Below are 27,722 nucleotides of genomic sequence, written 5' to 3' on the forward strand. Positions count from 1 at the left end.
AACCAGAGTAGTAATCACAGGAACTCCATCTGGGGTAGAAGTTTGGATTTCAATGCAATGTCAGGATTCCAGAGTATATGGGCAAGTAAACTGAAAATGTCTTTCAATTGAGTCGTAAGTATAATTAGTAGGACTTTTTAATTTTATTTTTTTGCCATAAATTTTAGATGCCAAATCCAATACACATGTAACAAATAAAACATTTTCGAATTTCATTTCATGGATTGGCAAAATTTTCAGCTACTTTTCTCTCTCTTTTTTATTAATAGCTTAATAAGCAACAACTGCAGTTACTGAAAGAACGATTCCAGGCCTTCCTCAACGGGGAAACCCAGATCGTGGCTGATGAGGCATTTTTCAATGCTGTCCGGAGTTACTATGAGGTAAGTGGGAAGAAGTCTTGGTTCTTGACATTCTAATATTCTATTATTATTTATATTGCACTTATTTGATTTTTAAAATGTTGATTTTAGAGAGAGAGGAAGGGAGAGGGGGAGAAAGAAACACATTGTTGTGAGAGTGAAACTGATCGGTTGCCTCCTGCATGTACCCAACCGGGGATCGAACCCGCGACCTAGGTATGTGTCCTCACCAGAATTGAACGCCTTGCGACCTTTCAAGGTACACGATGGCACTCCTACCGACTGAGACACACTGGCCAGGGTCTGATGCCCTGGTTTTTTAAAAATGGATTTCCCACTTTAAGAACCTTGATGGAATTATAAAAAAAGGAATGAGTTTGCAACTTTTCTGAAATCATTGTCAACTCTATTTTGTAATTTAAGAACTCTGATTCCACAGCCTGGTTTTGAGAGATAAACAGAATTAAAAATTACTCACATCTTTGAGGAGAAGTAAACGGTTTAGAAAAAATTTTTGGCCATGATTGATATAGCTGAATATAGCTATCTTTGGGTCCACATGTCTAAATTACCCTTTTTAATTGGGATTTCAATAGTAAATTGCTGTCTTGTGTCATTTTGTTCCCTGAGCTTTATAATAATTAAGACCAGTAACTAATTTCAAGAGGATAAATTGGATGTCGTTTCTTCCTGAAGGAATAATACTACAAATGCCACGTTGCTGTTTCTTCTGGTTTTATTTTGTGACTGACTCATTAGGAATTCTCTGTGGATTTCCTATGAGCACCAGTTTTCCTATGAGCTAGCTGTTCAGTGAGTTGCTAGTGGATGTTAGACTTACAGAGTTCCCTTCTTTCCTAAGCATTTCAGATTATTTGGTGAATGGATTCCTTGCATTGTGCAGCTACTCTAAGCCTTTCAGCTGAAGAAGCAAAATATGCAAACATATATTTAGATTAGTAAAAAGTAAAATATGTGGAGACACAATGTGTCTGAACTTTCCTGAGATGGGGAATAATATGTTTGCATGAAAAACACAGTAACTGGATGTACAGAAAATTGGTTAAATTTGCAAATCATCGATAATATGCATCAGAAGTTACTTAATGCACCCTGAGGGAGGCTTGCATTAACCTAAGAATTGGCCTGTTGAATTGGATGGAAGTATAGACGTCTTGCTTACCATATACATGTACGGCATGAATCTCATGGCGATGGTTGTTGTCTAAAGAGAACCTTGACTCAGAACATCAACAAATATAGGACTTCAAAATCTCAAGTATAGGATGTTACATTTCATCTTGCAAGACTCAACGCCTGAGTCTTTTGAGTCAAAGACTAGCGAGATAAAATATTGTGCTGAATCTTAAAGGATAAAATGTAAAGGTCTTTATTTGCATCTTGTAATAAAACAAAAGTGAAAAAGTCTGTGTTCAGGATGAAGGAAATGTGGCTCAGGAGAGTAATTTGGGTAAAAAGATGTAATTAAAAGAAAGCACTGAGCTCATGTTTGGTTTTGGTAAAGTACTGTGGCACACTGTGCATGTTAACATTAGGAAAGTTGCAACTAGGTGAGGCGGATGTGGGAGCTCTCTGTACTATATTTGCAACTTTCATGTGAATCTAAAATTTTTCCAAAATACATGTATTTAAAAGTAATCATAATGTGATAGGGCCACAGTTGAGCAAAAGGCACACTTAAGCTATGTTAATCTAAATATTGTAATTCTGAGGAGGGGAGAGTGTCCCCATTGTGTTCTACATGAGGATTGTGTTCTCTTCTGGGCATGATCTATACTAATAAAAAGGTAATATGCTAATTAGACCTGATAGACTGGACATCTTCTGGTTGTCCTATCCTTCTTTCAGATAAAGCCATGGTGGTGGTGGCCGAGGAGGTTAGGGGTGACCAGGCCAGCAGGGGAGGGCAGTTAGGTGTGATCAGTCTGGCACAGAGAAGGGTTAGAGGCGATCAGGCCGGCAGGCAGGTGAGCAGTTAGGAGCCAGCAGTCCTGGATTGTGAGAGGAATGTCTAAGTGGGCCTAAACTGTCAGTCGGACATCCCCCGAGGGGTCTTGGATTGGAGAGGGTGCAAGCCAGGCTGAGCACCCACTGCCCCCCAGGCATGAATTTCATGCACCGGGCCTCTAGTGTATAAATAAAAAGATGTGGACAATTTTGCGTTGTCATGTTTAAAATGTATTATTTGTATATTAGTTGAAGGAACTGGAGATATTTAGCCCAGAGAAGGTTTAGGCTTGTGTTGTGTACCAAGAGCAACATTAGGATCAAGATGGTAAGTGAAGTGGCAAGATTTCAAGCTAATACCTTCAGAATTTGGTTGCACTGGCCACATGCAGATTGGACTGGTGAGTGCAGCCTGACTGGTGGCCTGTTCTGGGCTGTGCTTCATGGGCTCTTGGGAGGCATGCTGCCCATACACGTCCCAGAGCTCAGCTAAACTCACTGAGTCCAAATTTCAGAATCTATACTTTTACTTATTACTTACTTTAAAAAAATTATCTTTATTCTTGAAAGTATTACAGATGTCCCCTCTGCCGCTCTCATTGGCCTCTCTGCCTCACTCTCCCCTCTTCCCTCTGAGAATCGTCAGTCTGTTGCATGCTTCCATGCTTCTAGATCTATTTGTTCATCAATTTATTTATTCATTAGACTCCACAGCTGAGTGAGATCATGGGATACTTGTCTTTCTTTGGCTGGCTTATTTTGCTTAGTATAATGCTCTCCAAGTCCCTCCATACCCCCCAGATGATGTTCTTACAACTGGTAGATTGCTAAGCAGGGGAATTAGATGATTGCTTTCTAGGATTGTTACAAAGAGAAATGTAAGTATTGAAGAGGCCACCAAGGGTTTTCTATTCTTCTGGTAATATTTCCAGCCAGTGTTTACTTGGGAAACTATATCCAACTTGTCTTAGTGCAACCTTCAAAGCTCTAAGACTTTTGATCTTAGTAATGGGTTTATGGAGACAACATTTCTGATTAACATCTGGGGAGTTATTTCCAAGGTGGCATATAGTTGGTGCTCATTAAAGTCTTGAATGAGTACATTTTGGTGGTTAAAAAGTTGCTTTTCAAGAGTTTTCCCCCACAAAAGTTGCTTTTTTTTTTTTTTTTTTTTTGAAAGGTTGGTTTAAAAAAAGGTGCTTTTCAATTTTTTCCTCTCTTCTTTTTTGTTGTCATTAATCCTCAAGGATATTTTTCCATTGATTTTTTAGAGAGAGTGGAAGTGGGAGGGGTTGGGGGGGTAGAGGGAGGAGAGAGAGAGAGAGAAAGAGAGAGAGAGAGAAAAACAGACAGACAGACAGACAGACATGATGTGAGAAAGGTACAATTAGTTGCCTGGGAATCAAACCTTCGACCCTTTGGTGTGCAGACCACTTAGCAACACTGGCCAGGACAATTTTTTCTCTCCTTTTAATGACACTTTTGTATACCTTGCAATGACTAACAATGCTAGCAGTCTCAACTATTAATTGCCTTTAGGTAGTATTTTCATAGTTTACCAAAAAGACCTAGTTTTTTTCTTCCAATATCTCTTTTTGATAGAGTGCAAGTATTACTACCCACATATTACATAAATAGAAACTAAAACGTAGAGGTTAACTAACTTGGCCAGTGCTTATATGTTTGGTAAGCAGCAGAATTAAATGTGAACCCAGAGTTTTGGACTCTTTCTGCCACGGTTATTTCACAGTTGCCATTTTGAATACAACTGTGCCAGGTGCTATGTGAAGCACGTCAAAAAGTATTTTTATTCTTTAGAATAAACCTTTTAAACAGGAGAGTTATTTCCATCTTAGAGGCGAAGTGACTTGTGCTCAAAGCTGCATAGATATTTAATAGCAGAGCAAAGAACCCATCCTAAGGCTCAACAACAGATTCTTTGGTTCCATCCAAGATCTATGAAATCAGAATTCCTGGCAATGGAGCATTTGCATTTTGAACTTGCTAACCTGGTTGATTTCATTCACACTATAATTGAGGAAGGTGTTGACTTGGATCTCACAACTTCTGGAATATCTGTTCTGTGAAGGACAGCCACTTCTGTCCTCGTTTTCATTGTATTGCAATATGTGGCACTCACATGACTTCAACAAACACGTGTTGTGCTAAGTGAATTAATATTTCATCACTTACTGCTCTATGTAGAAACTATATCTTTTGTTCTTTACTCTTATTGTCCCATAAGTCTATGTTTCTGAAGTATTTCAACTTTGCTATGGAATTTATTTTGCTTGTGACCCATCTTAGTTTCATAATTTTGTATTTCCTTGAAGATGGCAGATATTTCAAAGCATGGTTGGGCTATGATGTTCTTTCTAAACTTTATTCTGTGAGTCTATGATCTTTTTTGTCTTCTTTCATTTTTTGAAGTCTATTTTTTTTTTAGGTTGTTACATATTGTTCACTATATACAGCTATTTTTGACTATTAACCTATCAGTGATAATTTTCTCATTTGTTAGGCCTAGTTGCCTTTAGTTGTGATAGCCATTTCTAACCATGAAAAAAAAATATATGAAAATACCTAATAAATATCTATTATCACTTTAATTGAAAATACATCTTCATACACTGGGGAAACTAGTTTCACCAAAGTCGATGTTGGCTATTAATTTTTTTAGCTTTATAAATTCTATTTCTTTAATGATTTTTTTGAATAGCTTTTTTTCATCTTGATTGTAGTTTTATATTTTTGGTTGTATATTTTATATACAGTAAATTAAAAGAATTATCGATATCTGTCTGCTCTTACATTGGTTGTATCTTCAAATATTTGGCCTGTTTTACTTCTCTTTAATACGTGGAATCTTAGTATGTGGTTCAAGGTATTTATTTTTCTCCACTTTATTTGACCAAGATATCTTTTATATTAAAAGTTAAATAGTTTTTCTCAACTAGGTCCTTATAGGATTGGATTTTTCTGAGGGTGTTTATATATGTGGTGCCCAATTCGTTGTGTGTCTTTGTATGCTTATATCTATCGATTAATACATATTTACTATGAATACTTTTCAGTATGTTATGAGGAAGCATATACTGTGAAATAATGATTTAATGTGACTATATAATTTTTATTGTGCTATTTTTATTGGATGTCTTGTTTGGTTAAATACTAGCTTATAAAGTAAGAATAAGAAATAACAAATCTGCTCTTGGAATTTCATCCATCTTTTTCCTCATAAAGTTAGAATAATTTGGAAATGAAATGGATCCAAGCATCTGGATTATCTAACTAGGCAGACAAAATTAGAGAGAAGGACCAGAACAAGAAAAGAAGAAAGAAATGACAGGTAGCATACATGGCTGATTAATAAAAGTTAGCAGTTATAATCTTGATAATTTTATGGTTGCTAATTGTCATTAGGTTCTGCTTTACCTTCATATTTTTTATTTAATTTTTTCAAGTTCTTTCCCCCCCTGCTAGTGACTCATTGTCAGGAGGAAGACATAAAATGAACACTCATTCTACTTGCTTTTTCTTTCTCGCCACATCTTTTTGCTTGCTTTTGCTTTTCAATTTAGGAAACTTGAGCTGATTCTGTGGTTGGGTAAACCTAGGTTTATTGCAACATGTTATTTTCCAACTTGTTCTTCTCATCTGTTATCTGCTTCTCTTTCACAAAAATCAAGTGGACTTCACCCAAATATAACCAATGACTATGATTTATAACAGATATGTGGAAAAGACAGTATATAAAATTGTGTACCAGCTGTTTTCAGCATAATGGAAACATTCCAAAACACTCATTGTGCAAAAAAAATGGATGTTGGAGCTTTTCTTTTACTTTTTGGTGGTTGGCTTTGTTCACAACTTTTCAGAAAGGGTGTGTAGTTTCTGTTTTGTTTTTTTATCAGTGCCATTTGTCCTTCTCTTGTGGTTCCAAACACTGGAAGAGAGTAATGGAGGTATTTAATCTTTTAAAAATTACCAAGGTGTTGAAAAAAGTTTACATTCCAAGTGGAGACTGCACCCCATTTATTTTTAAAAAAATCTTTGTTGTCCAAAGTATTACATATGTCCCATTTCCCCCATTGATCTCTTCTATCTCGCCCCGTCCCCCTGCCTGCACCCATGGCCTTTGCCACTGTGCTGTGTCCGTGGATTATGCATATCTGCATACAATTTCTAATTTTATCACGTGTTTTCTTACTCATAAATCATTGGTGATAGCAGTTTGCATCAGAGTTTTTCCGCCCCTTCCTCACTCCAGCCACCACCTGTCCTGTATTAGTAGCTCTGTGAATGGAGCATCGGAGTAACTCATTTCATTGCTGTGCACCTGCTTCCCACGCCATTGCATGAGGAAGGTGATCTCTGATGCTGCCTCTCATTGCCCACATCGAAGTTAATTTGTTTCTGTTTTTCCTGTCCCTTCGCTCGCATGTGCTTATATTTCCAAATGTAAAGAACACAAAAAGGAGCATGGCTTGATACTAGAGTTCCAGGAGTAATCTCCAGGCCATTGTTTTTGAATTTTTGTACACATTCATGGAAAAAAACAAACAAGCAAATAAACAAAAAAAACAACACGCAAAACAAAACACAAAGGACTCTATTTATCTTACTTCCTGGTCCAGAATGCCCAGGAACTTGATTTCAACAGCCAGCTTCTCTCTCAGGAATATCTGTGGCAGCTTCTCACCACCAGAAGTCAGCTTCTACTGCCTACTTCCTTTGTCTAACATTATCAGACTCTTAAAATAGATTTACAAAAGTTAAGTGCATTTGTTTAATGCTTGGCTTGCGAAAACTGAGAGCCTTCTTAAGGCATTTGTTTTGTCTTATTTTATGTGATGGCCTTACCTTCTAAGATTTAGATGCACAAACTGTGTGTCACTTAGTCTTGTGTGTACAACACGGGGCTGGGCAGATCTGTACTTAAATATTCCAACGAGAATTTCTTTATCATTTTACTTTGCAATAGAAAGATTTGCTTTTCATATTCCAAGGGATGTTTGACCAGTCAAAATCTTTTCTAAACTTTGAAATAATGTCATGAAAAAGGTCTGTATTTTCATAGTGAATTGATGATCTCTAGGTAAACCAAGATTGGCAGCCTGTGGCAGGAAAGTTAAAAAAAAAAAAAAAAGTCAACACATCCATAGACGAAATCCAGTAACCTGTAATGAGAAGTGAGGTTTTAAATTTGCATTGAGCTCTGCAGATCACATTGTATTTATTCATTTTAATATTAGCATTTTTGTTTGACATCACATTTCTTAAAGTCTAAGGCTGGCATTTTAAATTTGGTATTCTGTACGAATCTGGAAAATGTATTTTCCTGTCTGAGATTACTGTTTCTATTTAGGGTCATTTGCTTTGTGCTGCCAGTCAGTGTGTTTTGCAGAGTTGCCTACCTTCTTGATGACAGCCACTTTGTGATGAAGACTGGATAATCCACCGATGGTAGAATTTTGTTGCTTGAAGATAGGTGAAGACATCATCCTGTTTGTTTTCCTCCTCTTTCTCGATGTACTTTTAGAAGAAACTGACTTTTTCAAGCCCCTATGGCAAATTTGTGGCAGAGGGCAGGGCTAGACCTCTGCTAACTCGTAAAATTCTCTTTTCTCCTACATCTCCATTCTTGTGAAAGGATATTGTGTCTATCCAGTGGGCTGGGGTGAGTAGACCCAGCATAGGTTTCCTGTTTGACCAGTGATCTGGAATTTTAACTCCTGGCTTACCTCTGTAGCATTCTCGAATTCTCTTAACCCAGTCGTGAGGGAGCGCTGAATTCAGGGTTCCCCTGTGAGGGTGACCCTGGCCAGATCTGAGAAGCCTGTTTTGCGCTATGCCCCAGTCTTTGTATACTTTAGCCCGATGCCACAGTTCAGGAAGAGTTTAGACATATCTAGGAGTTTATAGCCATGAGGCTATCGATTGGAAACTTAATGCTTTTACTAAATTCAGAGTCAGCAAAGCCACATGCTCTGTGAGGGAGAATGCCAAGTGGGTGCTTTAAGGATCTCTGAGCAGAAGCACTGCTGTGTAAGCCCATTTGTTCACACATTCCATTTAGTAAGACCACTCCTTCATTAATGCAGGACATGCTCTTTAACTTTAAGTGTCTTTCTTGAGAAAGTTGCTTAGTTTCATTTATTTTACTTCAAATTATCTTGTTACCTTAAGGTTAAGGAACATTTATTTGAACAAGTATAGTTAGTTCTTTGCCTCATTAGGCAAACGACTTCTAATGTGGATTGTTTTTTTTTTGTTTGTTTGTTTGTTTGTTTCAGAAAGTTCTCCTTAATATTAGTTAATTTTTTTTCTTTCAACTTCTGAAAGTTTCCAGGTGTAAATAATTCCATTTTCCTGGATCCCTTTATAAGCCTGGAAGAGTAATAAAGCTTTGTGTGTGTTTATAATTTTTGTTGTTGTTAATTCTCACCAGAGGATATTTTTCCTATGATTTTTAATTTTTTTATCATTATAGATACTAGAAGGGAGGGAGGGAAGAGAGTGAGAGAGAGAGAAATTGACTGGTTGCCTCTCACACACGCCCTGACCAGGACCAGGGATTGAACCTGCAACCCAGCTTTGTGCCTTTGAGAATCAAACCCAACCTGTGACCTGTAGGTGCACAGGCCAGCCCTCTAGCCACTGAGCCACATAGGCCAGGGTGTTTTGTGTCTGTTTAAATGTCACACTCAAGTCAGTTAAATGCATTTCTTTTGCTTCTATCAGATTTACTCAATAAACATTTTATCATTACACTTCTATTTTTAAAAAAATATATTTTATTGATTTTTTACCGAGAGGAAGAGATAGGGATAGAGAGCTAGAAACATAGATGAGAGAGAAACATCGACCAACTGCCTTCTGCACACCCCCACCAGGGAGGTGTCCGCAACCAATGTACATGCCCTTGACCGGAATCGAACCTGGGACCTTTCAGTCTACAGACCTATCCTATGCTCTATATCCACTGAGGCCAAGCTGGTTTCGGCTACACTTCTATTTTTAAAGACTTGATCTTTTCTTTGGTTTCAGGGGTAAAATCTTTTGAGGAATCATATGGATCCTTATTAACATAGCCCCAATGGGTGCTTGTCTCACCCTGGTATATTTAAAGCTTTTCTCTCTCATAATCATAAAAAAATGGATAGAATAAGCTCTTGGAAAGCTTAAAGCCCTACATAGGTAAAATATGCAAGACTATGACCTGCTAAGGTAGTCATTGATCATCTTTTTCTCAGTTCATTTTTATTTTAGCTTATATAATTTAATTACCTTTATAGTCATCATCTTAAAAATGCCTATTGAAGGGCCTGTTTTCGTTTAATACCCCATAAAACACACTAAAGACATAGTCCCTACTAATTAATGCTTGGCAGTTTAAAACAAATGACCTATTTTTGTCACTGAAATTTCCTCTAGCATGGTTAAACTTGTTTGTTTGTTTTTTTTAAGATCGTTGGGTGGAGCATCCTTTTCCACACAGATCCAAGTTTGTGATGGACGTTTTATCTAAACATGGTTGAGCTGGTGGGGCAAGTTTTGCTGCCTTGAAGGATAGCAATTTGAAAAACAAAATTCAAGCTTCTAGGAAGTGCCTAATATTTTTAGCCAAGGGGATAATATCAAATTTGCATGCATTTACCCCATAAGCCTTTGACCATTACGTTATGTTAGAGGCTATTGCAAGTGATCTCCCCGGGGCATGAGTGCTGCCTGGCTCTGAAGTGCTGGATATTCTATTAAGGCACATCTCCAACATTCCTAGTCAACATGTGAGGGAGGATCATGCTGAGTCCTATGAGGGAAAATTCAGTAGCTTCAGAGAGAAAGTTGTGATTAGTTGTAATTTACAGTTGAAATAATTCTCCTGGATAAAATTAGGGAATCGGTGAACTCCGATGGGAAAACATTGCACCTTTATTTTCTCTAACTGAAATTTAGCATTTTACTTCACTATGAATGTAGACAACAAACCCTAGTACTACTAACAGCATCTGAGGCTTTATCACCAATTGAAGTATACATATATTTTTGTATTACTATGTATTTTATTACAGCTATCTTGAAATATTGCTTATGTTCATAAACTACACTGAAGCTATAGTACACTTAAACCTCTCATTAATCTTGTTGATGACTTATTAAAGACACACATAAATTGCTCTAGCACAAATTTGTTTTTAAAAAAATCTTTATAACTGTATTTCAGTAAAGCTGCTTTCCTTCTGAGATGCTATGAACTTAATTGTGTGCATTTAAAAGCATTATACTTTGGAGGGATCCAAGGACTTCACCAGACTGCCAAAAGGTTCATGCTACCAAAATTGTTAGAAATCTGACTTATAGGACTTGGGAAGGCTCCTTCACAGAGGAAATAAGAGCTTAAACACAGGAAAGAAAAACAGGCAGAAACCACTGTTTTATTTCTATCTGGGTTGGAGCTTAAGCTCTAACATATATTACCTATGTGATTCCAGGAATTTACTTAACTCTGCTGTACTTCATTTTCTCCATCTGTAAAACAGAGATATAATGTACCTCCCTCCCAAGATCATTCATGATTAAGCCAGTTTAAATCACTAAGCACAGCGCTAAGTGTATGGTACTATTAATATTTCCTGAAGTGTTGCTTTCCTAAAAGTATCTGCCTTTTTTTGCAGAGTTGAACACTTAATTCATGTCACATGTGTAGCTTTCTAAAAGTTTTTTTAAAATAGGAAACCATGGCTCATACAAGTACTGAGCATATCTAGACTCTTAAGTTAAATAACCATGTTTTGTGGTTGTATTGTTTTATTTTAGATAAATAGCTCATCTAATTAAGCATTTATTTAAGTGCTGATCAGGTACTGCCCAGTGCCCTGAAACTATAAAGATGAATAAGCAATGTCTTTGACCTCAAAAGTCTACAGTCTATAACCAGAGGTCAACAGAATCCTGGGCCCCTGCTGTCTGCCACTCCCCAGCCAAAAAGCAGAGACAGGGATTGGGTTATAAGTGTGCGTTTAACAATATCATATTGCAGAAATGTGGGAAGGTGACCAGTAAAAGCCTTAATATCCACCTTTCCCTTATGCTTGCAAGGAGAAAGCTTATCTACGGGAGTTGGGGAAAGGGAATGGCAGAGAGTACAGGAGGGCTGCTGGTGATTTGCAGTCTTGGAATTTGCATTCCTGTGAGGCCTTGGGTCCAGATGAATGTCTTTATTACTGGTCCCTGGAACAGGATGGTCAGGAAATCGCTGAAGCGGTGATTGAGTGCGTGCCATCCCCGTGTGTCTGAGACCAAATCAATCAGCCCCCACATTCTTGGTGGCCAGGCCTGTAAGTTCAGGGCTGGGCTGAAAGTCTTGATGTTCTTGCCTGGTCAACTGAAACTGTAACAAAATCTCAGCCAGAACAGAAGGTTCACTGTATACAATTGATTAATCAATATTACACATTCTGTTAGTAAAAGGGCAGGAATTGAAGAGAAATTTAAAAAAATCATATTTTTAGTTTACCTTATACCCCTGTCAAGTCTATTGGGAGAAAGACAGATGTATAAAAGCTGGTTATAAAAGCCACCCTGGCTCACTTTACCATCCTGGAGTAGGGGATGCTTGAGACCATGTCACTCTTTGAAAACTTTCCCCTTTGTGTTGATCAAACCCAGAGGACTTGAACATGTTGACACTTATCTCAAAGTGGAAATACTATGTACATAGAAATGATATGTGGGTTTCTTATGAAGCTGTGAAAAGGAAATAAGATTATGCACGTTGAATTACCACAGTGCCCAGCACATATTGCATTTTACTTGATAATGTTTCATAACCAGAGAACTTGTATGCACTAATGGACACAGACAATAGTGTGGTGAAGGCCTGGGGAGGGGGCAATAATGAGGAAGAAGGGACCAAAGGGGCGGGGGGGACAAAGAGGGAGATATGTAATACTTTCAACAATTAAGGTAAATTAAAAATAATAATAAATGGTAAATTTTCAGATGAACCACAGGAAACTGCCGATGCCTGACTTTTTGATATAATAAGGCAGCTTGTTATGGATAAAGCAGTAGTATTCAAAGCAGCAATAGTGGTGGTTTTGTGTGGCAGTGACCTTGTGAACATTTGTCATTTCGAATCTAGCTGATTGACCAGGATGCGGGTCATGTTTAGGGGTGTACTAGAAGATGCCTAAAGGTTCCTCAGCTGTATCCTCCTATAAGGTATCATCACATACACTTTTATAAGACCTTCAACTTTATTCACTATCAAGTTTATGTAGCTATACATTTTTAACAGCAGTAATACTGGTTTATGTGCTTTTCATTTTGTTTTCAAATGTTTGGTATACACTCCATCACATTTAGAAATTAAAACTAACAGGTACTTAATTTAGTGAGATTATTGTGGTTTCGTTACCACATATATTTATTGTCTTTAAAACAGTTTACTCTAGAATGGCTCATTAGGCTTGATCGACATATGTGATACTCCTGTTTGTTTTATTTCTACTCAGCCAACATTTGAGTGTCCACTGATTATGTGGATTTGCAGTAGTCCAGTGTTCCAGAATTAGGGGGAAATCATGCAGTGTTGAATTCAAGCAAAGAGTTTAGGAACTATTATTTTGGTAATTGTAGTTTTCTATTGCAAGACTGCTCCTTTTTGAGCAAATTCTGTCCATTTGAGATGCTTTGTACATGCTTTTATCTTTTAACTTAACAAAAAATAGTTGCAGAAAGGAATTTTTCTTTCCCCCGTGGCCTTCAATCTCTACATCATCATGATGAAGCAGTAAGTATGTTTTTTTTTTCAGTCTATTTAATATTTATTTAATCCTTTATATGCTGCTGAGAGTTTAGCTTCACTACTGAGTTTTGTTCCAAAAATTACTTCACATAGAGGAATTTAATTTCCATCCTAGTTTATCTTCTACTTTTCTTATAAAATTACATGCACATCTAATGATGTTGCTTGGATAGGTATTAAATTAGTGATGATTATAGAATGCTATAAAGGGGCCCTCAACAGGTAAGGTATTAAGTTGACTTAACCTCTGTTCCATGCATGCTTGGAAGAATGATGGAGACCAGCCTTTCCACCCCCACTCACTGCTCGGTAGTCTTTGTTTTTTAACTTGGCTTCAGTGCATGTTCTGGTGCACTCAATGATGAACTTGACCCTCCTCCTTTCCTTAGGATAGTCAGAGACAGGGGATTTGAACAAGCCAGGGAGTAGAGAGGAAGGGCTGTGTTTGGGGACTTCCTGCTTGCTCCCTTCCATGCAAGGCTCCAGAGATCAGTCCAGCTGGCTCCCTTTCTCTCTCCCTCCCTTCTCCCTCCTTCCTTTCCCCCTCATCCTTCTCACTCAATTTCTGGGCCTCTTTGCAGAACTCTCTGCCTAGTTAGACTGTCCCTCCATCTGAGGTGACCGGTTGCCTCCTCCCACTGTTGAAGAACACTGAAGGGGGACTGATTCAGAGGGATTTACACCTTGGTCTTTCTTTTACTTAGCACTTCAAAACTCTGTGCACTTTGGCATAAGGTGGCAGTCCCTGAAAGCTTTATTATGGAAACAGAAAGTGGCAAGTGATTATTACTGTAAATGCCTCAAGGTTGGAGGAGAATGCAGGAGAGTGCACCATGGCCTTTGATTGTTGGCCAAAAGCTCTCAGACCTAGAAAGCATTCTTTTCATTGTTTCTGTTCACTGTTCTACCAAACCATCCACAGGTGGTCTGAGAGGTGCTTTAGCTTCTCTGTCCACCGTGTTTTCCCCTTCCTGTGTGTGTGATGACGGAATGTTGGATTAAGGATGGACCTGTTTGATCAGTTTTTGTTTTTCCCCCCCCAAGTCTTCTACCTTTATGTCCTAGTCCATTCAGATTGCTATAACAAGACACCATAGACTGGTTGACTTACAAACAACAGAAAGTTATTTCTCACAGTTCAAGATTATGATTCTGGAAGATTCAGCCTGATGGCTGACTTTCTGGTCCACAGATGGTACCTTCTCACTGTGTCTTTATGTGGGGGAAGGGACTAGCGAGCTCTGTGGATTCTCTTTTATGAGAAGGCTAATCCCGTTCTTGAGGGCTCTATTCTCATGACTTCAGTACCTCCCAAAGGCCCCACCCCCGGATACCATCACACTGGGGCTTATGATTTCAAGGGATGGATTTTGGGATGTAACACAAACATCCATATCTTAGTGCCTTAATTAACCAAACTTCCTCATGCATACCTGACTGGTTAGTGATGGAAAAAGAAAGCAACTAAAAAAATCTGGGGTTACCTGAGTGTAATGTACACATCATTCATTTCATTATCCTTGCCCTGTTTAGAAGGTTCTTGTCACCATTATTTACCTAGAGAACTCTGCCTGTGTTCACCGATTATATCCTCTAGGTTAGTGGTCACTAACCGGTGGTCCATGGATCACTGATGGTCCGTGAGGTCCCAAAGCTTGGTGACTGCTGCTCTAGGTAGCTTCACTGCCCCTCCCTCTTCTCTTCTTCCTGCCTCCTCCTCTCACACTCTTCCCCCACCTCTTCCTTTCTTCTCCCTCCCTTTTTTTCCTCTTTTTCATCTCCCTTCTCTCTTTTCCTTCTCCTGTTACCAATTCCTGTGATTGTTCCATGTAAAAAAATTTCCATATATATAAGAATATAATGGGGAATATTGATATAACGTTCTATCTTAGTAAACTTGACATGTTTTTTTTGTCTTTCCTTTTAAATGTGGGATATGCCACTGTTGAGCTGAGATAATGAAGTTGTATTTCAGTATTTTCTGCCCAGTAAGTTTTCCATATGGGGAAAATGATTATACTCTCTCCAGGGTACATTCTTAAATATAAGGCTCGTTAGCCAAAAGATGGAAGGGTTGCTAAATGTTCTATAAGAAGATTATCTACAGTGGAGTGTTTTCTCTCCCTAATCTTCAAGCTACATTATTATTACTATTAACTTTTGCATATGAAAGTTTGCTATTATCTTTTAATTTCCAGGGTAACTTTCAGGTGAGAAATCTAAGCAGAATTGTCTGTGAGCCATTTATAGTCAATATTCATTGGGAGAAAAGACTTCTGCCACTATTTAATGTCTATGTGCCTTAAAATTGTGAAAGTTTTCATATGATCTTACCCATTTAATAATTTTGTTCAAAATTTTAATAAGCCCTATCAATGAGAACTACTCATGGCCTGCTAATGTCTTCGTATCTTTAATTTACACATTTTTGAAGTTGCCAGATTATTCTGGCATTGCTGTTAAATATCTATTGTGTTTGCTTATTTGTTGGGACCAAACTGTGAGAAGAGGGAGAAAACTTCTTAATTGGGCTCTGACCAGCCTATTTGGAAATTTAATGCAAAATGGTAAAAAGTGATAATACCAAATATGAAAAGCCAAGATCCAGTTATATTCTGAATTCAAAAGTATGAATGTACAGAATAGATAATATTAGGGAAAATTACTCTGAAAAAAAAAAAGTCTTTGTTTTTCTATTTACTTATAAAGCTCCCCCACGTAGCAAATTGTGTTGATATATTGAAAATTTTATTTTCTCTGCTAGTAAAATGAAAGGCATGTTTACATTCCAAGTAGAGACCAGCCCTATTTTATTTCCTTTGGACGCTGAGAGACTGTCAGTAGACTTACACTATTTCAGATCAGGTTTTGTGCCTGAAAAAAATTGAATAGTGTATACGAGATTACGGCCTCTAGTAGAATCCACAGGAACACAGTCATACATTGTTGCTGATGTTTCTGGTAGTGCTAGGGTGACTGGCCTAAAAAGCTTTGTTGGCACCTTACTAAGAGCATGTGAGATTTTTACTTTGGAGTTTTTCACGGGGGTTGTTTTTTGATGGAGTTTAAAAATAAAATAGATGTGCACATAGCTGGCAAAATGAGCAGTGCCAACTGTACATTTCCTGCGGTCAGTTAAAATACTTATTTTTAAAAAGTTGGGGGGCAAACACAGCATCAGAAAAGCTACCTTTGGCAAGTATCCAATATGGAAAATAATTGTGCATGTGGACCTAGTTATAAAAAAAGATAATTAGACTACAAAATATTCACATAGCCATTGGGGTTAAATCCTAGTTCATCTACTTAATTAGCTATATGGCATTTCACAGATGACTTGCTTGGCTTTGGTTTTCTCATTTATAAAATGGAGATTATTATGTCTACATTATTGCATTATTGTGATGTGAAATAATACATAAAGCATCAAGCATTCAATAAAGACTCAAATTGAAGCTTAGATTATTAATAGCAGTAGCATTGCAAATTACTATAATTCAAAGAATTATAAAAGTGCTATACCTGAATGATCAGCTAGGACAGCTTGTATATTAATTACCTTGTGAGTCACTTTATTCCTATGTATGGCATTCAGAACTTTTTGCTTTAAGTGTTATTGCTGGTATGATGTTGGGGCTTTCTTTGTGCCAAAAAGTACAAAATTAATCTCATAGTGTTTTCTCGTGGTAAGGACCATTTGTTCTAGTTTTCTTTCAATCATTACACCATACATAGAAGCCCATCTTGCATACATGTGTTTTTGTTAAGACATAAACATAATAAAACCAGATTTTGTGGTGCTCAGTCTCTCTAGTTTCTTTTTTAATATTTTTATTTTTTATTTTTTTTTACAGAGGAGAAGGTAGAGGGACAAAGAGTTAGAAACATCGATGAGAGAGAGAGACATCGATCAGCTGCCTCCTGCACACCTCCTACTGGGGATGTGCCCGCAACCAAGGTATATGCCCTTTACTGGAATCGAACCCTGGACCTTTCAGTCCGCAGGTCGACCCTCTATCCACTGAGCCAAACTAGTTAGGGCATTAGTCTCTCTAGTTTGTACAATTGTTTCAGCTGTGGTCATTCTTGCTTGATTTTATTAAACGATTGCTGAGAGAAAAGTATTGAGGAAATTTATCAAATAATTTACAATGAAAACTTAAAGGTGGGATGTAGAAACAGGCTAAAAGTTTAAGACAGCTAGAACCAACTCATAAGTTGAAGAGAGGATAGGAACAGTGAATACCTTGTCCATGTTATCTACTTCGAGGTAAAGAGCCTCTCATCCACAGGTATTTTCCGGGTAACTGTCACTTCCCTCTTGATTTATATGGATTATCAATCATGTAGTTTTCCCACCTGCATAATCGCCGTTAGCATAATCTCAATCTCAATCTAAATAGACATTAGAAGAACAGTAATTCAACTTCAGGTCTTGCCCAGAACTAGATTTTTATGTGGATTTTACAAACACTTTTACTTTCTCACATGATGATAACCTCCTTTCCTTAAATCTCAAATGAAATTTCGAGTCATTGATGGCATGATCATTCTTCTTGCAGTTTGACATAGATTAGTAATGTAACAATTAGTTGGTGAAACATGGTTTTTGGATTGGACTCCTGGGGAGGCTATGAATAACAGTGTGACATATCAGGCTTTCTTATTATGCCACAAAATCACCTTCTATATATATCTATATACTAATAAAGGCTAAGAGACCATTTGACAGACCTGTACCTATGATGTGCACTGACCACCAGGGGGCAGATGATCAGTGCAGGAACTGCCAAGCTGTGGTGACTTGGCAGTGGTAGTTCTCAGGTGATGCACCCCAGAACCAGAGAGGAGGGAGTCCAATTCCTCCAGAGGCCACGCAATTCCACCTTTGGCTGTGGGGTATGTTGTTCCTGGGACACTGTTGGCTGCGAATCTGGTTTTCTGCACACTTCCGTTTGTATTCCACACCCTCTAGGACAGCAACTTTGCAGAGTGGCTTCTCACAATTCCAGGACCACTCTGGGGACGTTGGAGAGCTGGTTTCGGCTGATCTCTGCAGGCCAGGCTGAGGGACCCCGCTCACTCAGCAGATGCCCATCAAGCCACAGCGCTTAGAATCGTTCCATAGTTGGGGCCTCATCCTTCCCTGAGGTGGGGAGGGTCCCCCCTCTTTTCCAAGACCTTTCTCTGTCCCTCTTCCTGCTCTCCACTAAGAGTTCTTTCGGAGAATCATTGGACCCTCAGGTTCACTGCTGGGTGAACTGGCCAGGCCCCTCTGCCACCCAGAGTTCCGCTGTGTGGTGCCTCCTACAGACACAGGTTGGGGTGAAATTTCCAGCTGGTGTTATAACCAAGCATTCACTGGATAGTGGGTCTGAGTCTCCCCACTGGACTGAATCCCCACTGATCCCCACTGTCTGAGGCCGTGTGGGCTCCCATTTCCTTCTCTGTTTCTCTGGATTGGAAATCCTGGGTGGGGTGGAGAACCGTTTCCCAGGGGACAGGGGGTGGGCGCCACACCTTCCCTCCAGCGGGAGATGCTGTGCCGCTGCAGGAACTGGCTCACCGCTTGCATCTTCTCCTGTCCCCTCTCGGCGCTCCCCGTTCACAGTATTTCCTAACAGCGATTTTTTAGCTGTTTTTTCGAGTGGGATATTCTTCAGTTTAGCTTCAAGTTTAGTCCGGTGCTGGGAGCAAGGGGACAGAACTTCCCTAGACTGCAGCCATCTTGCTTCTTTTTTCAGAACAGGCTGTTTTTGCTGTAAAATAGTTAAAAGTATTGAATGCTATAGCTCACAGTAAAAAGGGCCTAATTTGGACTGGCTTAATCAGAGAAGGTTGCTGGGGATTACAGGATCTTGGGCTGGAAAGAGAAGGCCTTCTGAGTTGGTGAGAAAGTTGGGTGCATTTAGAACTTTTTGCTTCTATTGCTGGGATGCTATTAGGGTGTGTTAGGTATAAAACCATACAAAGTTTATCTGATAGCATTTTTTTCTTGATAATGACTATTTGGCTTATGTTTTGACGTATGACTATCCATTTCTATAGATAGATATACACTGAGTGGCCAGATTATTCTGATCTCAATGCATATTAATCTGGCCACTCAGTGTGTGTGTGTATGTGTGTGTGTGTGTATTAGAGTCCCAGTGCATGAATTCATGCATAATGGGGTCCGGCCAGCCTGGCCAGGGGGAGAGGACATGGGCAGTTGGCCAGCCTGCCTGCTGGTCAAACTCCTGGTTGAGGGGACAATTTGCATATTAGCCTTTTATTATATAGGATATACACTGAGTGGCCAGATTGTTATGTGTTCAGAGATCATAATAATCTGGCCACTCAGTGTATATCCAGATACAGATATCTTGACATATAAAACATAATTAAAGGAAGATTTTTTTAATTCAGCAGTCTGCTTGCTTACATAATAGTTGTTACTTTATGGCTGTATATCATTCCATATTTATTCAATTATTCCATATTTATAATGTTTTTCAGATACAGAGATGTGGATGGAATTTATTCTTGACTTTTAGACAGAAAATGTAAGACAGATGGCCTCTGATTCTGTGATATTAAATAAGCCCTTTTCCGGACAACTGTTGTCAAAGTAATTCTTAGCTGAGGGAAGAGTTGTCAAATGATTGCCTGCTCTATTATTTTTTCAAATGGGTGGCCGTGTAAAGCAGAGGTTGCCATAGCTGCTGTTATGTCTTGATATTTTGAAGAAAAAGTGCTTGAAAAGCCAACCATTTGTCAGGGACCCTGAGCAAGTTTTATTGTGCTAGTGTAGGGCTAAGAAAGAGGAAACAAAAAATTTACAAAAATGAGTAAGATGACACTGCTTTTCACAAGACATTCTAAATCAAGAGAAAGTATAGATGTAGAAGCATCTCACTATATGAACTTCGGTAGAATGAAATGACTGTCAACTTGTTACAAAAAGGATGTGTTATAGCACCAGGTTTTTGTGCCTGGGAAAATTGCAAAAGGGAGATTGAGAGTTGTCTTGAAGGACAAGAAGAATTTTATTTGGTGGAAAATGGAAAAAAAGAAAAGATGCTTTATAGAATTGAGAAGTGCCTGCCATGCTAGCGGTGTGCTTGGTGATTGATTTTCGAATAGATGTGAAACGGATCTTCTGATAGACATCGTGGCCTCAAGAGGCAGGCACTACTTCCTCACCTTCCAAATGAGCAAACTGAGGCTCAGGGAGGCTCCCCTTACACAGCCAGCATGTGGCAGAGACTGGTCTTCACGGCAGGTCTGTCACACCGATGGGTGCTTCTGTACAGATTCGGCTGGTGTGATGACTCCATATGCATGTTGTTTCTTGGCTATTGCCACCCAAGAGGGTTTGCACGACCTAATAAATGAGTAAGGGTTTTTTGACCTGTGGATTGGAGAAATAGAAAGGATCTAAATGGGAAAATCTCCTTCACTGCCTGTGCCCTGCTACTTGTGACTGCTAAGAACTCTCAGAGTCAACCGTGCCCTGTGGAACTGGTCTTGAGAAGGCAAAGGAATACAAGCCTTCAGTGATGCATTGTGGCATAGAAAGGTCTAGAATCTACTTCAGAGTTCTAGGACAACTTTGAGATGGCAGCCTCCATACTTGGCCTTCCTTGTTGGCTCTGATGAATGACAGGAGCAGAAAAGTCTGTTAAGAGAACAGGACAGGTGCTGGAGGTTATTCAAAAGATAAACCTCGTCTAAAGGGTTGGGTTAGTATTAAGATGTGTTTTGTCCTGGGATCTAGGTAACAGGGCCACCAAATACCACCCTTCACCTTGTGTTTACCTAAGGATGCTCAGCTCCTCCTCTGATCCCTCCCAATGCAGGGGCCGTGGTGTGAGATTTCCCCCATGGCTTCCCAGGCTGGTAGTGGGTCTGCTCTGTTGGTTACCATTTCAGCTTTTAACTCATTGAAAGAGAAGAAAAGGTTGTTTAGTGTTAAAGTTATATAGACCGTGGCTTGAATTCAGAATGCAGAAGAGACTATAATTTAAGTAGTTTTGATTTTTACTCATAAAAATTTTAAAAGATTTGGTCATATTCAAAGTGCTAATTTATTTTTATATTTAGGTATGGACATAATAAATCTATTTTCATAAGTATTAAATCGATAAAAGAATCCGGGGTTGAACTTTTTTTGTGTAGTGTTAACTACTCTATATTCTAACAGACGTAATCATCCTCATAAAGATAAAACTAAATACATTATTGCATGAGGAATAGTATAAGTTAGAATGCAGAGGATAATGATATTTTTAATTTAATTCAACCTTCATTGAAAACCTGTGGTGTGCGGTATGCTAGATAATGTGCTGGAAACTTAGTATTAAAAAAAAAATGAGAATAAGATTTAATTTCATTCCTCAAAATATTAATAGATAATATTGTCCAGAGAACTGTATCAGTTGCTGCAAAATGAACTATTCTGTACTTTAGTATACACAGGGGCAATTTTTCTTATCCTATCTAATAAAGAGGCAATATGCTAATTGACCATCATTCCATCACAAAGATGGCTGCACCCACAGCTGAGGCCAAGTTCCCATAAGGAGCCTTAGGAAGCAATCATCAGGGACCAGAGGCTACGCCCTTCTCCGCCCCTGTGGGCTTGATAGGGGATGTCAAGGTGCACTTCCCATCCTGATGCTGGGCTAGGGGACCTCAGGCTGCTCTCTCCCGCCCCCACGCCAGGCCTGGGGACCTCAGGCCACACCCCCCACCAGGTGGGCTTGACAGGAGACCTCAGGCTGTGCTCCCCACCCAGCAGGGCTTGATGGGGGACCTCAAGGTGCAACCCCAGTGTTGGGTCGGGAGAAGAAATCATGGTTAGTGGTCTGGTGATGTAAAATATGTCTGTTTTGGCTGTTTATTTTCTCTAATATACTTAATTATCAAAGTTTTAATGTATTAAAAGTTGTTATATTGGTGAATAGAAAGAATAATGAAAGAGGAGCCTGAGTAAATTTTGTGATTTTCATGCATCTGTCCCTGACCTATTATAGTGCGTGACTGTCAAGGTAATTCAGAAGCTTATGTATTAATTTTAAAATTTGCCATATCCCAATTTAGCATATTTAGATCTTTGCTAAATTCAAAGATGGTGTGAGAAAAAAGTATTTGGAAAATATGTTTTCTTTTTTTTTTTTTTTTTTAAATCCTCACATACAGGTTCTGGCTCATATCAGTGTGTCTAGTGATTATTGTGGTTTATGGCTATTATTTTTTAAAATATTTTTTTATTGATTTCAGCAAGGAAGGGAGAGGGAGAGAAAGATATAAACATTAGTGATGAGAGAGATACTAGTTATCATTGATCGGCTGCCTCCTGCACACCCCCTACTGAGGATTGAGCCTGCAACCCATGCATGTGCCCTTGACCAGAATCAAACCTGGGATCCTTCATTTCACAGGCCAGTACTCTAGCCACTGAGACAAATCAGTGGGCTGTAGTTTATGATTATATAAGTGTCATTTTTTTTTTTTTTTTGGTAAACCTCAGGAGTTTAAAGCCTGTGGTTGCCGTTCCGCCTCTCCCCCAAGGTATGTGCTCTTGACTGGGAATCAAACCTGTAGCCATTTGGGGCACTGGCTGACACCCTAACCACTGAACCACATGTGGCAGGGCTCACCTTGTTTCATAAAGTTGAAAACTCTTTAGATCTCCTTTGGTTAGCGAGAACAGCTACTCACTAATGTTGGTCTTTCTTAAAAGTGAAGTGGCTTAACCTGAACTTTCAAAAAGCAGGGCGTACCTGTAAAGAGGTCACATGGCCAGATGGGAGGAGCAGGGACTGTTCCTCTCATCTGGCCATGTCAACCCCAGTGGTCCGTGTCAGTCCTCTGTGGCCGACCTGCAAAGTTCAGCAGAAGGGAAGCCCATTTAACACGTGGCTGGTGGAAAGGAAGGGGTTCTGTGTATCAGGTAAGTGCTGCTGAAGAACAGTTTCGGGTATTCGCTGTTAGTCTGCACCGCCTTTCTTTCCCACTCAAACACTCTGGCCCCAGGACAGAAGACTGAGATCTGGTGCAATAAAATGAATGCATTCTATTCAGTCTTTATGAACTAATAGGTGGTCTGGGCAGGTCTGGACTGTTTCTGAGGTCTTGACCATTTCTATTCCAAGGAAAACAGGAAATGGGGGTGGTTAGAAGGCATTGTCCCAGTGGATGCATTGTCACTTATAAAAGCTTACTCCACTTTGAGAGCTCAGATGTGGTTGTCCGGCAGGGAAAAGTGAGTTCTGGGGTGGATCCTCCCCCCGTGGCTGCCCCATTGGAGAACAGTTTCTTAGTCTTATTATTGGCACCGTGGGCCAGATAGTTATTTATTGCATAGGCTGTCGTGTGCATTTTAGTATGTTTAACAGTATTCCTGACCACTACCCACCAGATGCCATGAGTTCTCCCTCTTGTGACAACCAAAAATGTCTTCAGAAATAGCCAATCACACCCCCCCTCCCCCCACACACACACCTTGTGAACCAGTGTGGCAGAGATAAGGGATTGCTTCTTATATTTAATATGATGATGTAAAGTGTCTTCTGACTGAGGCTTCGTTTTGTAGCTGTTCATAGAAAAAGCCAGGAATTCACACTCCATTTGAACCTGGGAACAGTCTACATGGAAAGACAATGCAGATGTGAGCAGAATAATGTCTCAATACAGCTGTATGAATGGGGCAAGTTGATTGGTTCCAACTTTATTTTTAAAAGCAAGTATTAACTGAAATATTATGGGCTGGTAAGTATAATAAATGGATTTTTACAAAATGACTAAATTCTCACCCTGGTCAGTGCGGCTCAGTGGTTGGAGTGTCGGCCCATTCAGGGAAGAGTTCGTGTTCGATTCCCAGTCAAGAGCACATACCTGGGCTGCAGGGTCAATCCCCTCCCCAGTTGGGACATGTGTGGAGGCAACTAGTCCCTGTGTCTGTCTCATATCAATGTTTCCCTCCCTCTCTCCCTCCCTCCCTCTCCCCTCTCTATCTAGAATCAATGGGAAAATATCCTTGGGTAAGAATTAACAAAACAAAAAGACTGAAATCTCGCCACATGCCTGTGATTGAAATGTTGCTGTCCATTTGCACCCTGGGAAATGGGATCTTTTTTTTTTTCTTCCCCTTTTTATCCCCAGGGTTTACTATATGCAGGCCTCCGTACATCGGAAATGCCTATGTAGTAAATAATAAATGTTGGAATGCTTGTTGCCAATGTATTGATTTCCTGAATCACTTCCATAAAATTTTAAAATAAAATCAAACAATCGTTAAGACATCTTTAAAGTAGCAAATTTACTATAGTTTGCAACATTAAAGTAAGGTAGTGAATTGTGACAGTTGTGGTCCTTCTCTGTGGTAATCACTCATCCAGTTACCACATCTGTTAATCTTCAAAGTAAGATGCCTCTCTATCATTACTGATATTTCAGGAGTCCCAGCCACTAGCTTCTTCTGTCTAAGCTCACCACACCAGTCCATTCTCCTCCTCCTCCAATCCATGTTCCTCATAAGGCAGTCAGAGCACACTTCTTTAAGAGGGAACACCTTGAGCCACTTATGTGTCCTTTCCCCAGCTTAGAACCCGTCAGTGCTTCCCTTGCCCTTGGGACATAACCCAGAATCCTTACTCTAACGCCCATGACCCTGAACACAGACTGCCCTTCGCCTCTCCTCCCTCATCACCCTTAGCTCTCTCCTTTCTCACTTTGCCAAACTTTTGCTTCTTCAGATCCTTTCTCTTGCCATCTTCCCACCTTAGGGTCCGGAAACTGCGGTTGCTCCTGCCTGACCTCTTCTTAACGCCTCTTTGCTTGGGCAATTCTGATTTAGCTTTCCAGTCTTAGACTAAGGATCACTTTCTGAGAGAGCAGTGCCCTGGACTTCTTTAACCGGACTTCACTCCCTGTCAGATCTATTCTTCCTCTCTATATTCTGTTTTCTTTTCAGAGCCCTTTTCATGACTTGCATATAAGCATTTCTCTATGCATTTGTGTAAAATCTGCCCTATTGGATAACAAAGTAGGCATATGTCTGTTTTCTTCTTTGATATAGTTTCCATCTTAATATTTGTCCAGCACATAGTACAATTGCAGTAGCTATTTTTGTGAAGAAAGCTACATCCCCTTTGTAAGATGACAATATATTGGGCTAACAATATAAATTTATATTACACTGTTCCCATGTTGAGTCTTTAGACCTGGGCTAGCAGTTGCTATTGGAAGTCAGTAGGAATGATTTGTTCTTGCTTCCCCTATGAATGGCATTTTAGGTAGCATGCCATACATGAAACTAGTGACTGGCAAGGTATGTGATTGCTGCTCTCCCTGATAAGAGAGTAAATAATGAGTATGAACGTGGTTAGACAGCTTCTCAACCTATCCAGAATGAGGAAAGAAACCCAAGACTGTAAACATAATATTCTCATTATCTGTTTATTGCTTTAGAGTTTATTCAGATCGTTAAAAACCATGAGTCATTGCTTAGTTGCTTTTTGGCCAATAGGATTTCAGTATGCAGTGCACTAACATAACTCTTGGATTGGCTTAGCTACCTCTGATGTCACAATTTACCCATTAGGAAGTCATAATTTTCTTGAAATCACATTGTACCAACAGCTCTTGTTTCACTGTAAGAAAGGTTATCTACCCAAAATACTGGAAGGAGCAAGATACCTTTGATCCATGCAGACCTTTTCCATAAACGTGCTTTAATTATCACCTGTGAACAATTGAAGCTAGTTTTTTTTTTTTTTTAACTTTCTTTTATACTTGACTTTTTGTTGTTCATGCTTGTCAGGTAATAGGCAAATGGAGGAATGAACCTGCTTAGAATTACTCCTTCAGCTCATAGTTCTCTTTCATCTCGACTCCTGAGGCTCAGCATCTTCCTACTGCTCAGCCTTCCTGACGCCAAGGGAAAAGCCATTTGGACAGCCCACCTGAACATAACGTTTCAGGTGGGGAACCGCATTATATCCGAACTAGGGGAGAGTGGGGTGTTTGGGAACCATTCTCCCCTGGAAAGGGTGTCCGGCGTGGTGGTGCTTCCTGAAGGATGGAACCAGAACGCTTGTAATTCCATGACCAACTTCAGCAGGCCTCGGCAGGAAGACTCTTGGCTGGCCCTCATTGAAAGGGGAGGCTGTACTTTTACCCACAAGATCAACGTGGCAGCGGAGAAGGGAGCCAATGGGGTGATCATCTACAACTACCCAGGGACGGGCAACAAAGTATTCCCCATGTCTCACCAGGGGACGGGGCGTACAGTCGCGGTGATGATCGGCAACCTGAAAGGCATGGAGCTTCTGCACTTGATTCAGAAAGGAGTCTACGTGACGATCGTCATTGAAGTGGGGAGGATGCACATGCCCTGGCTGAGCTATTACGTCATGTCCCTGTTCACCTTCCTGGCTCCCACCGTCGCCTACCTTTTCCTGTACTGTGCCTGGAGACCGAGAGCGCCCAACTCTTCCACCAGGAGGCGGAGGCAGATAAAGGCCAACGTGAAGAGAGCAATCGCTCAGCTCCCACTGCGAGTGCTCAAAGACGGGGACAAGGAACTGGATCCCAACGAGCACAGTTGTGTTGTGTGCTTTGACACGTACAAGCCCCAAGATGCAGTACGTATTTTAACCTGCAAGCATTTTTTCCACAAGGCGTGCATTGACCCCTGGCTGTTAGCCCGGAGGACGTGCCCCATGTGCAAGTGTGACATTCTGAAAACTTAAGAAACCCAGAGAATTCTCGGAAGCTGTAACCGAGTCCTTTCAGAGATTAAAACTAGATGAGTTCTTTTAGCGCTTTTTGTAGAGAGGAAATTCAACTCCAGCTTCTCTACCCAAGTACCAAAGAGGGTGAAATTTGTGTGTTTTTAAAATAAAACTCCTTATTCACGCTCACCTATTTGAACTTGTTGTTTTTCTGATAAGTTTTAGTTGTTATACATGTTTGCTCTTATTTGAATAAGGACATGAGCATACCTTAAAAGCAAATTAGCCTTTACCTTCAGATTACAATGTCGCATTGATATCAGAGAGTTAGTCATAATATTTTAAAGGTTTTTATGTTTTTATACTTTGTTACAATATTTTCTTTAACATTTGATATCTAATAAAATCTCAATAAACTTTATTATAGGACTAGACCTTGATTTAATAGTCCATTAATTAATTTTATTAATAACTAAGGAATCTGGTTTACAAAGTTACTAACTGGGAAGGTAGTATCCTGTATAATAAAAGTGTAGTATGCAAATTATCCCCCCTGACCAGGAGTTGTCCAGGAGTTCGACCAGGGGGTGGGGCTAGCCCGGGGAAGGGAGGGAGGCACTGGCTGGCAGTGGCAGCAGGTGGCTGGGGGAAGGGAGGGAGTACCTGGCCAGCAACTTCTAGGGACCCTACCAGTGCACGAATTTTGTGCCCTGAGCCTCTAATATTCTTAATAATTATTTTAGACTAGAGGCCCGATGCACAAAATTCACGCACAGGTAGGTTCCCTAGACCTGGCTGGTGATCAGGGCTGATTGGAGTCTTCCGGGTGCCAGCTGGGGCCTCCCTTCCCTGGCAGCC

At 39.8% G+C, this 27,722-nt stretch overlaps 3 protein-coding genes across 10 annotated transcripts in view; all 3 read left to right on the forward strand.

The window, feature by feature from the left end:
• The window catches only part of CADPS2 (calcium dependent secretion activator 2), a 434,503-nt gene that overhangs the window by 89,800 nt on the left and 316,981 nt on the right, over window positions 1-27,722 (forward strand). For all 8 annotated transcript variants that reach the window (XM_084897688.1, XM_084897684.1, XM_084897685.1 and 5 more), the window contains exon 2: window positions 270-383. In XM_084897688.1, coding sequence (XP_084753814.1) covers window positions 270-383 — 114 coding nt within the window. The remainder of the gene's footprint in view (window positions 1-269; window positions 384-27,722) is intronic.
• Window positions 272-27,052, forward strand: RNF148 (ring finger protein 148). The gene is made up of 2 exons (XM_084897691.1): window positions 272-383; window positions 25,952-27,052. The coding sequence occupies exon 2, from the start codon at window positions 25,971-25,973 to the stop codon at window positions 26,880-26,882; it is 912 nt and encodes a 303-aa protein (XP_084753817.1). The 5' UTR covers window positions 272-383; window positions 25,952-25,970; the 3' UTR covers window positions 26,883-27,052.
• Window positions 272-27,722, forward strand: part of RNF133 (ring finger protein 133) — a 33,244-nt gene continuing 5,793 nt past the window's right edge. The window contains exon 1 of the mRNA XM_084897690.1: window positions 272-383. The gene's annotated coding sequence lies outside the window, so the exon portion shown is untranslated. The remainder of the gene's footprint in view (window positions 384-27,722) is intronic.

This window comes from Pipistrellus hanaki (assembly GCF_964339955.1).
Source record: "Pipistrellus hanaki genome assembly, chromosome: 10".
Taxonomy (NCBI): domain Eukaryota; kingdom Metazoa; phylum Chordata; class Mammalia; order Chiroptera; family Vespertilionidae; genus Pipistrellus; species Pipistrellus hanaki.

Bases quoted from the DNA above. Each gene is read 5' to 3' on its own strand.
- RNF148 (XM_084897691.1), top strand. From the start codon at position 25,971: ATGAACCTGCTTAGAATTACTCCTTCAGCTCATAGTTCTCTTTCATCT.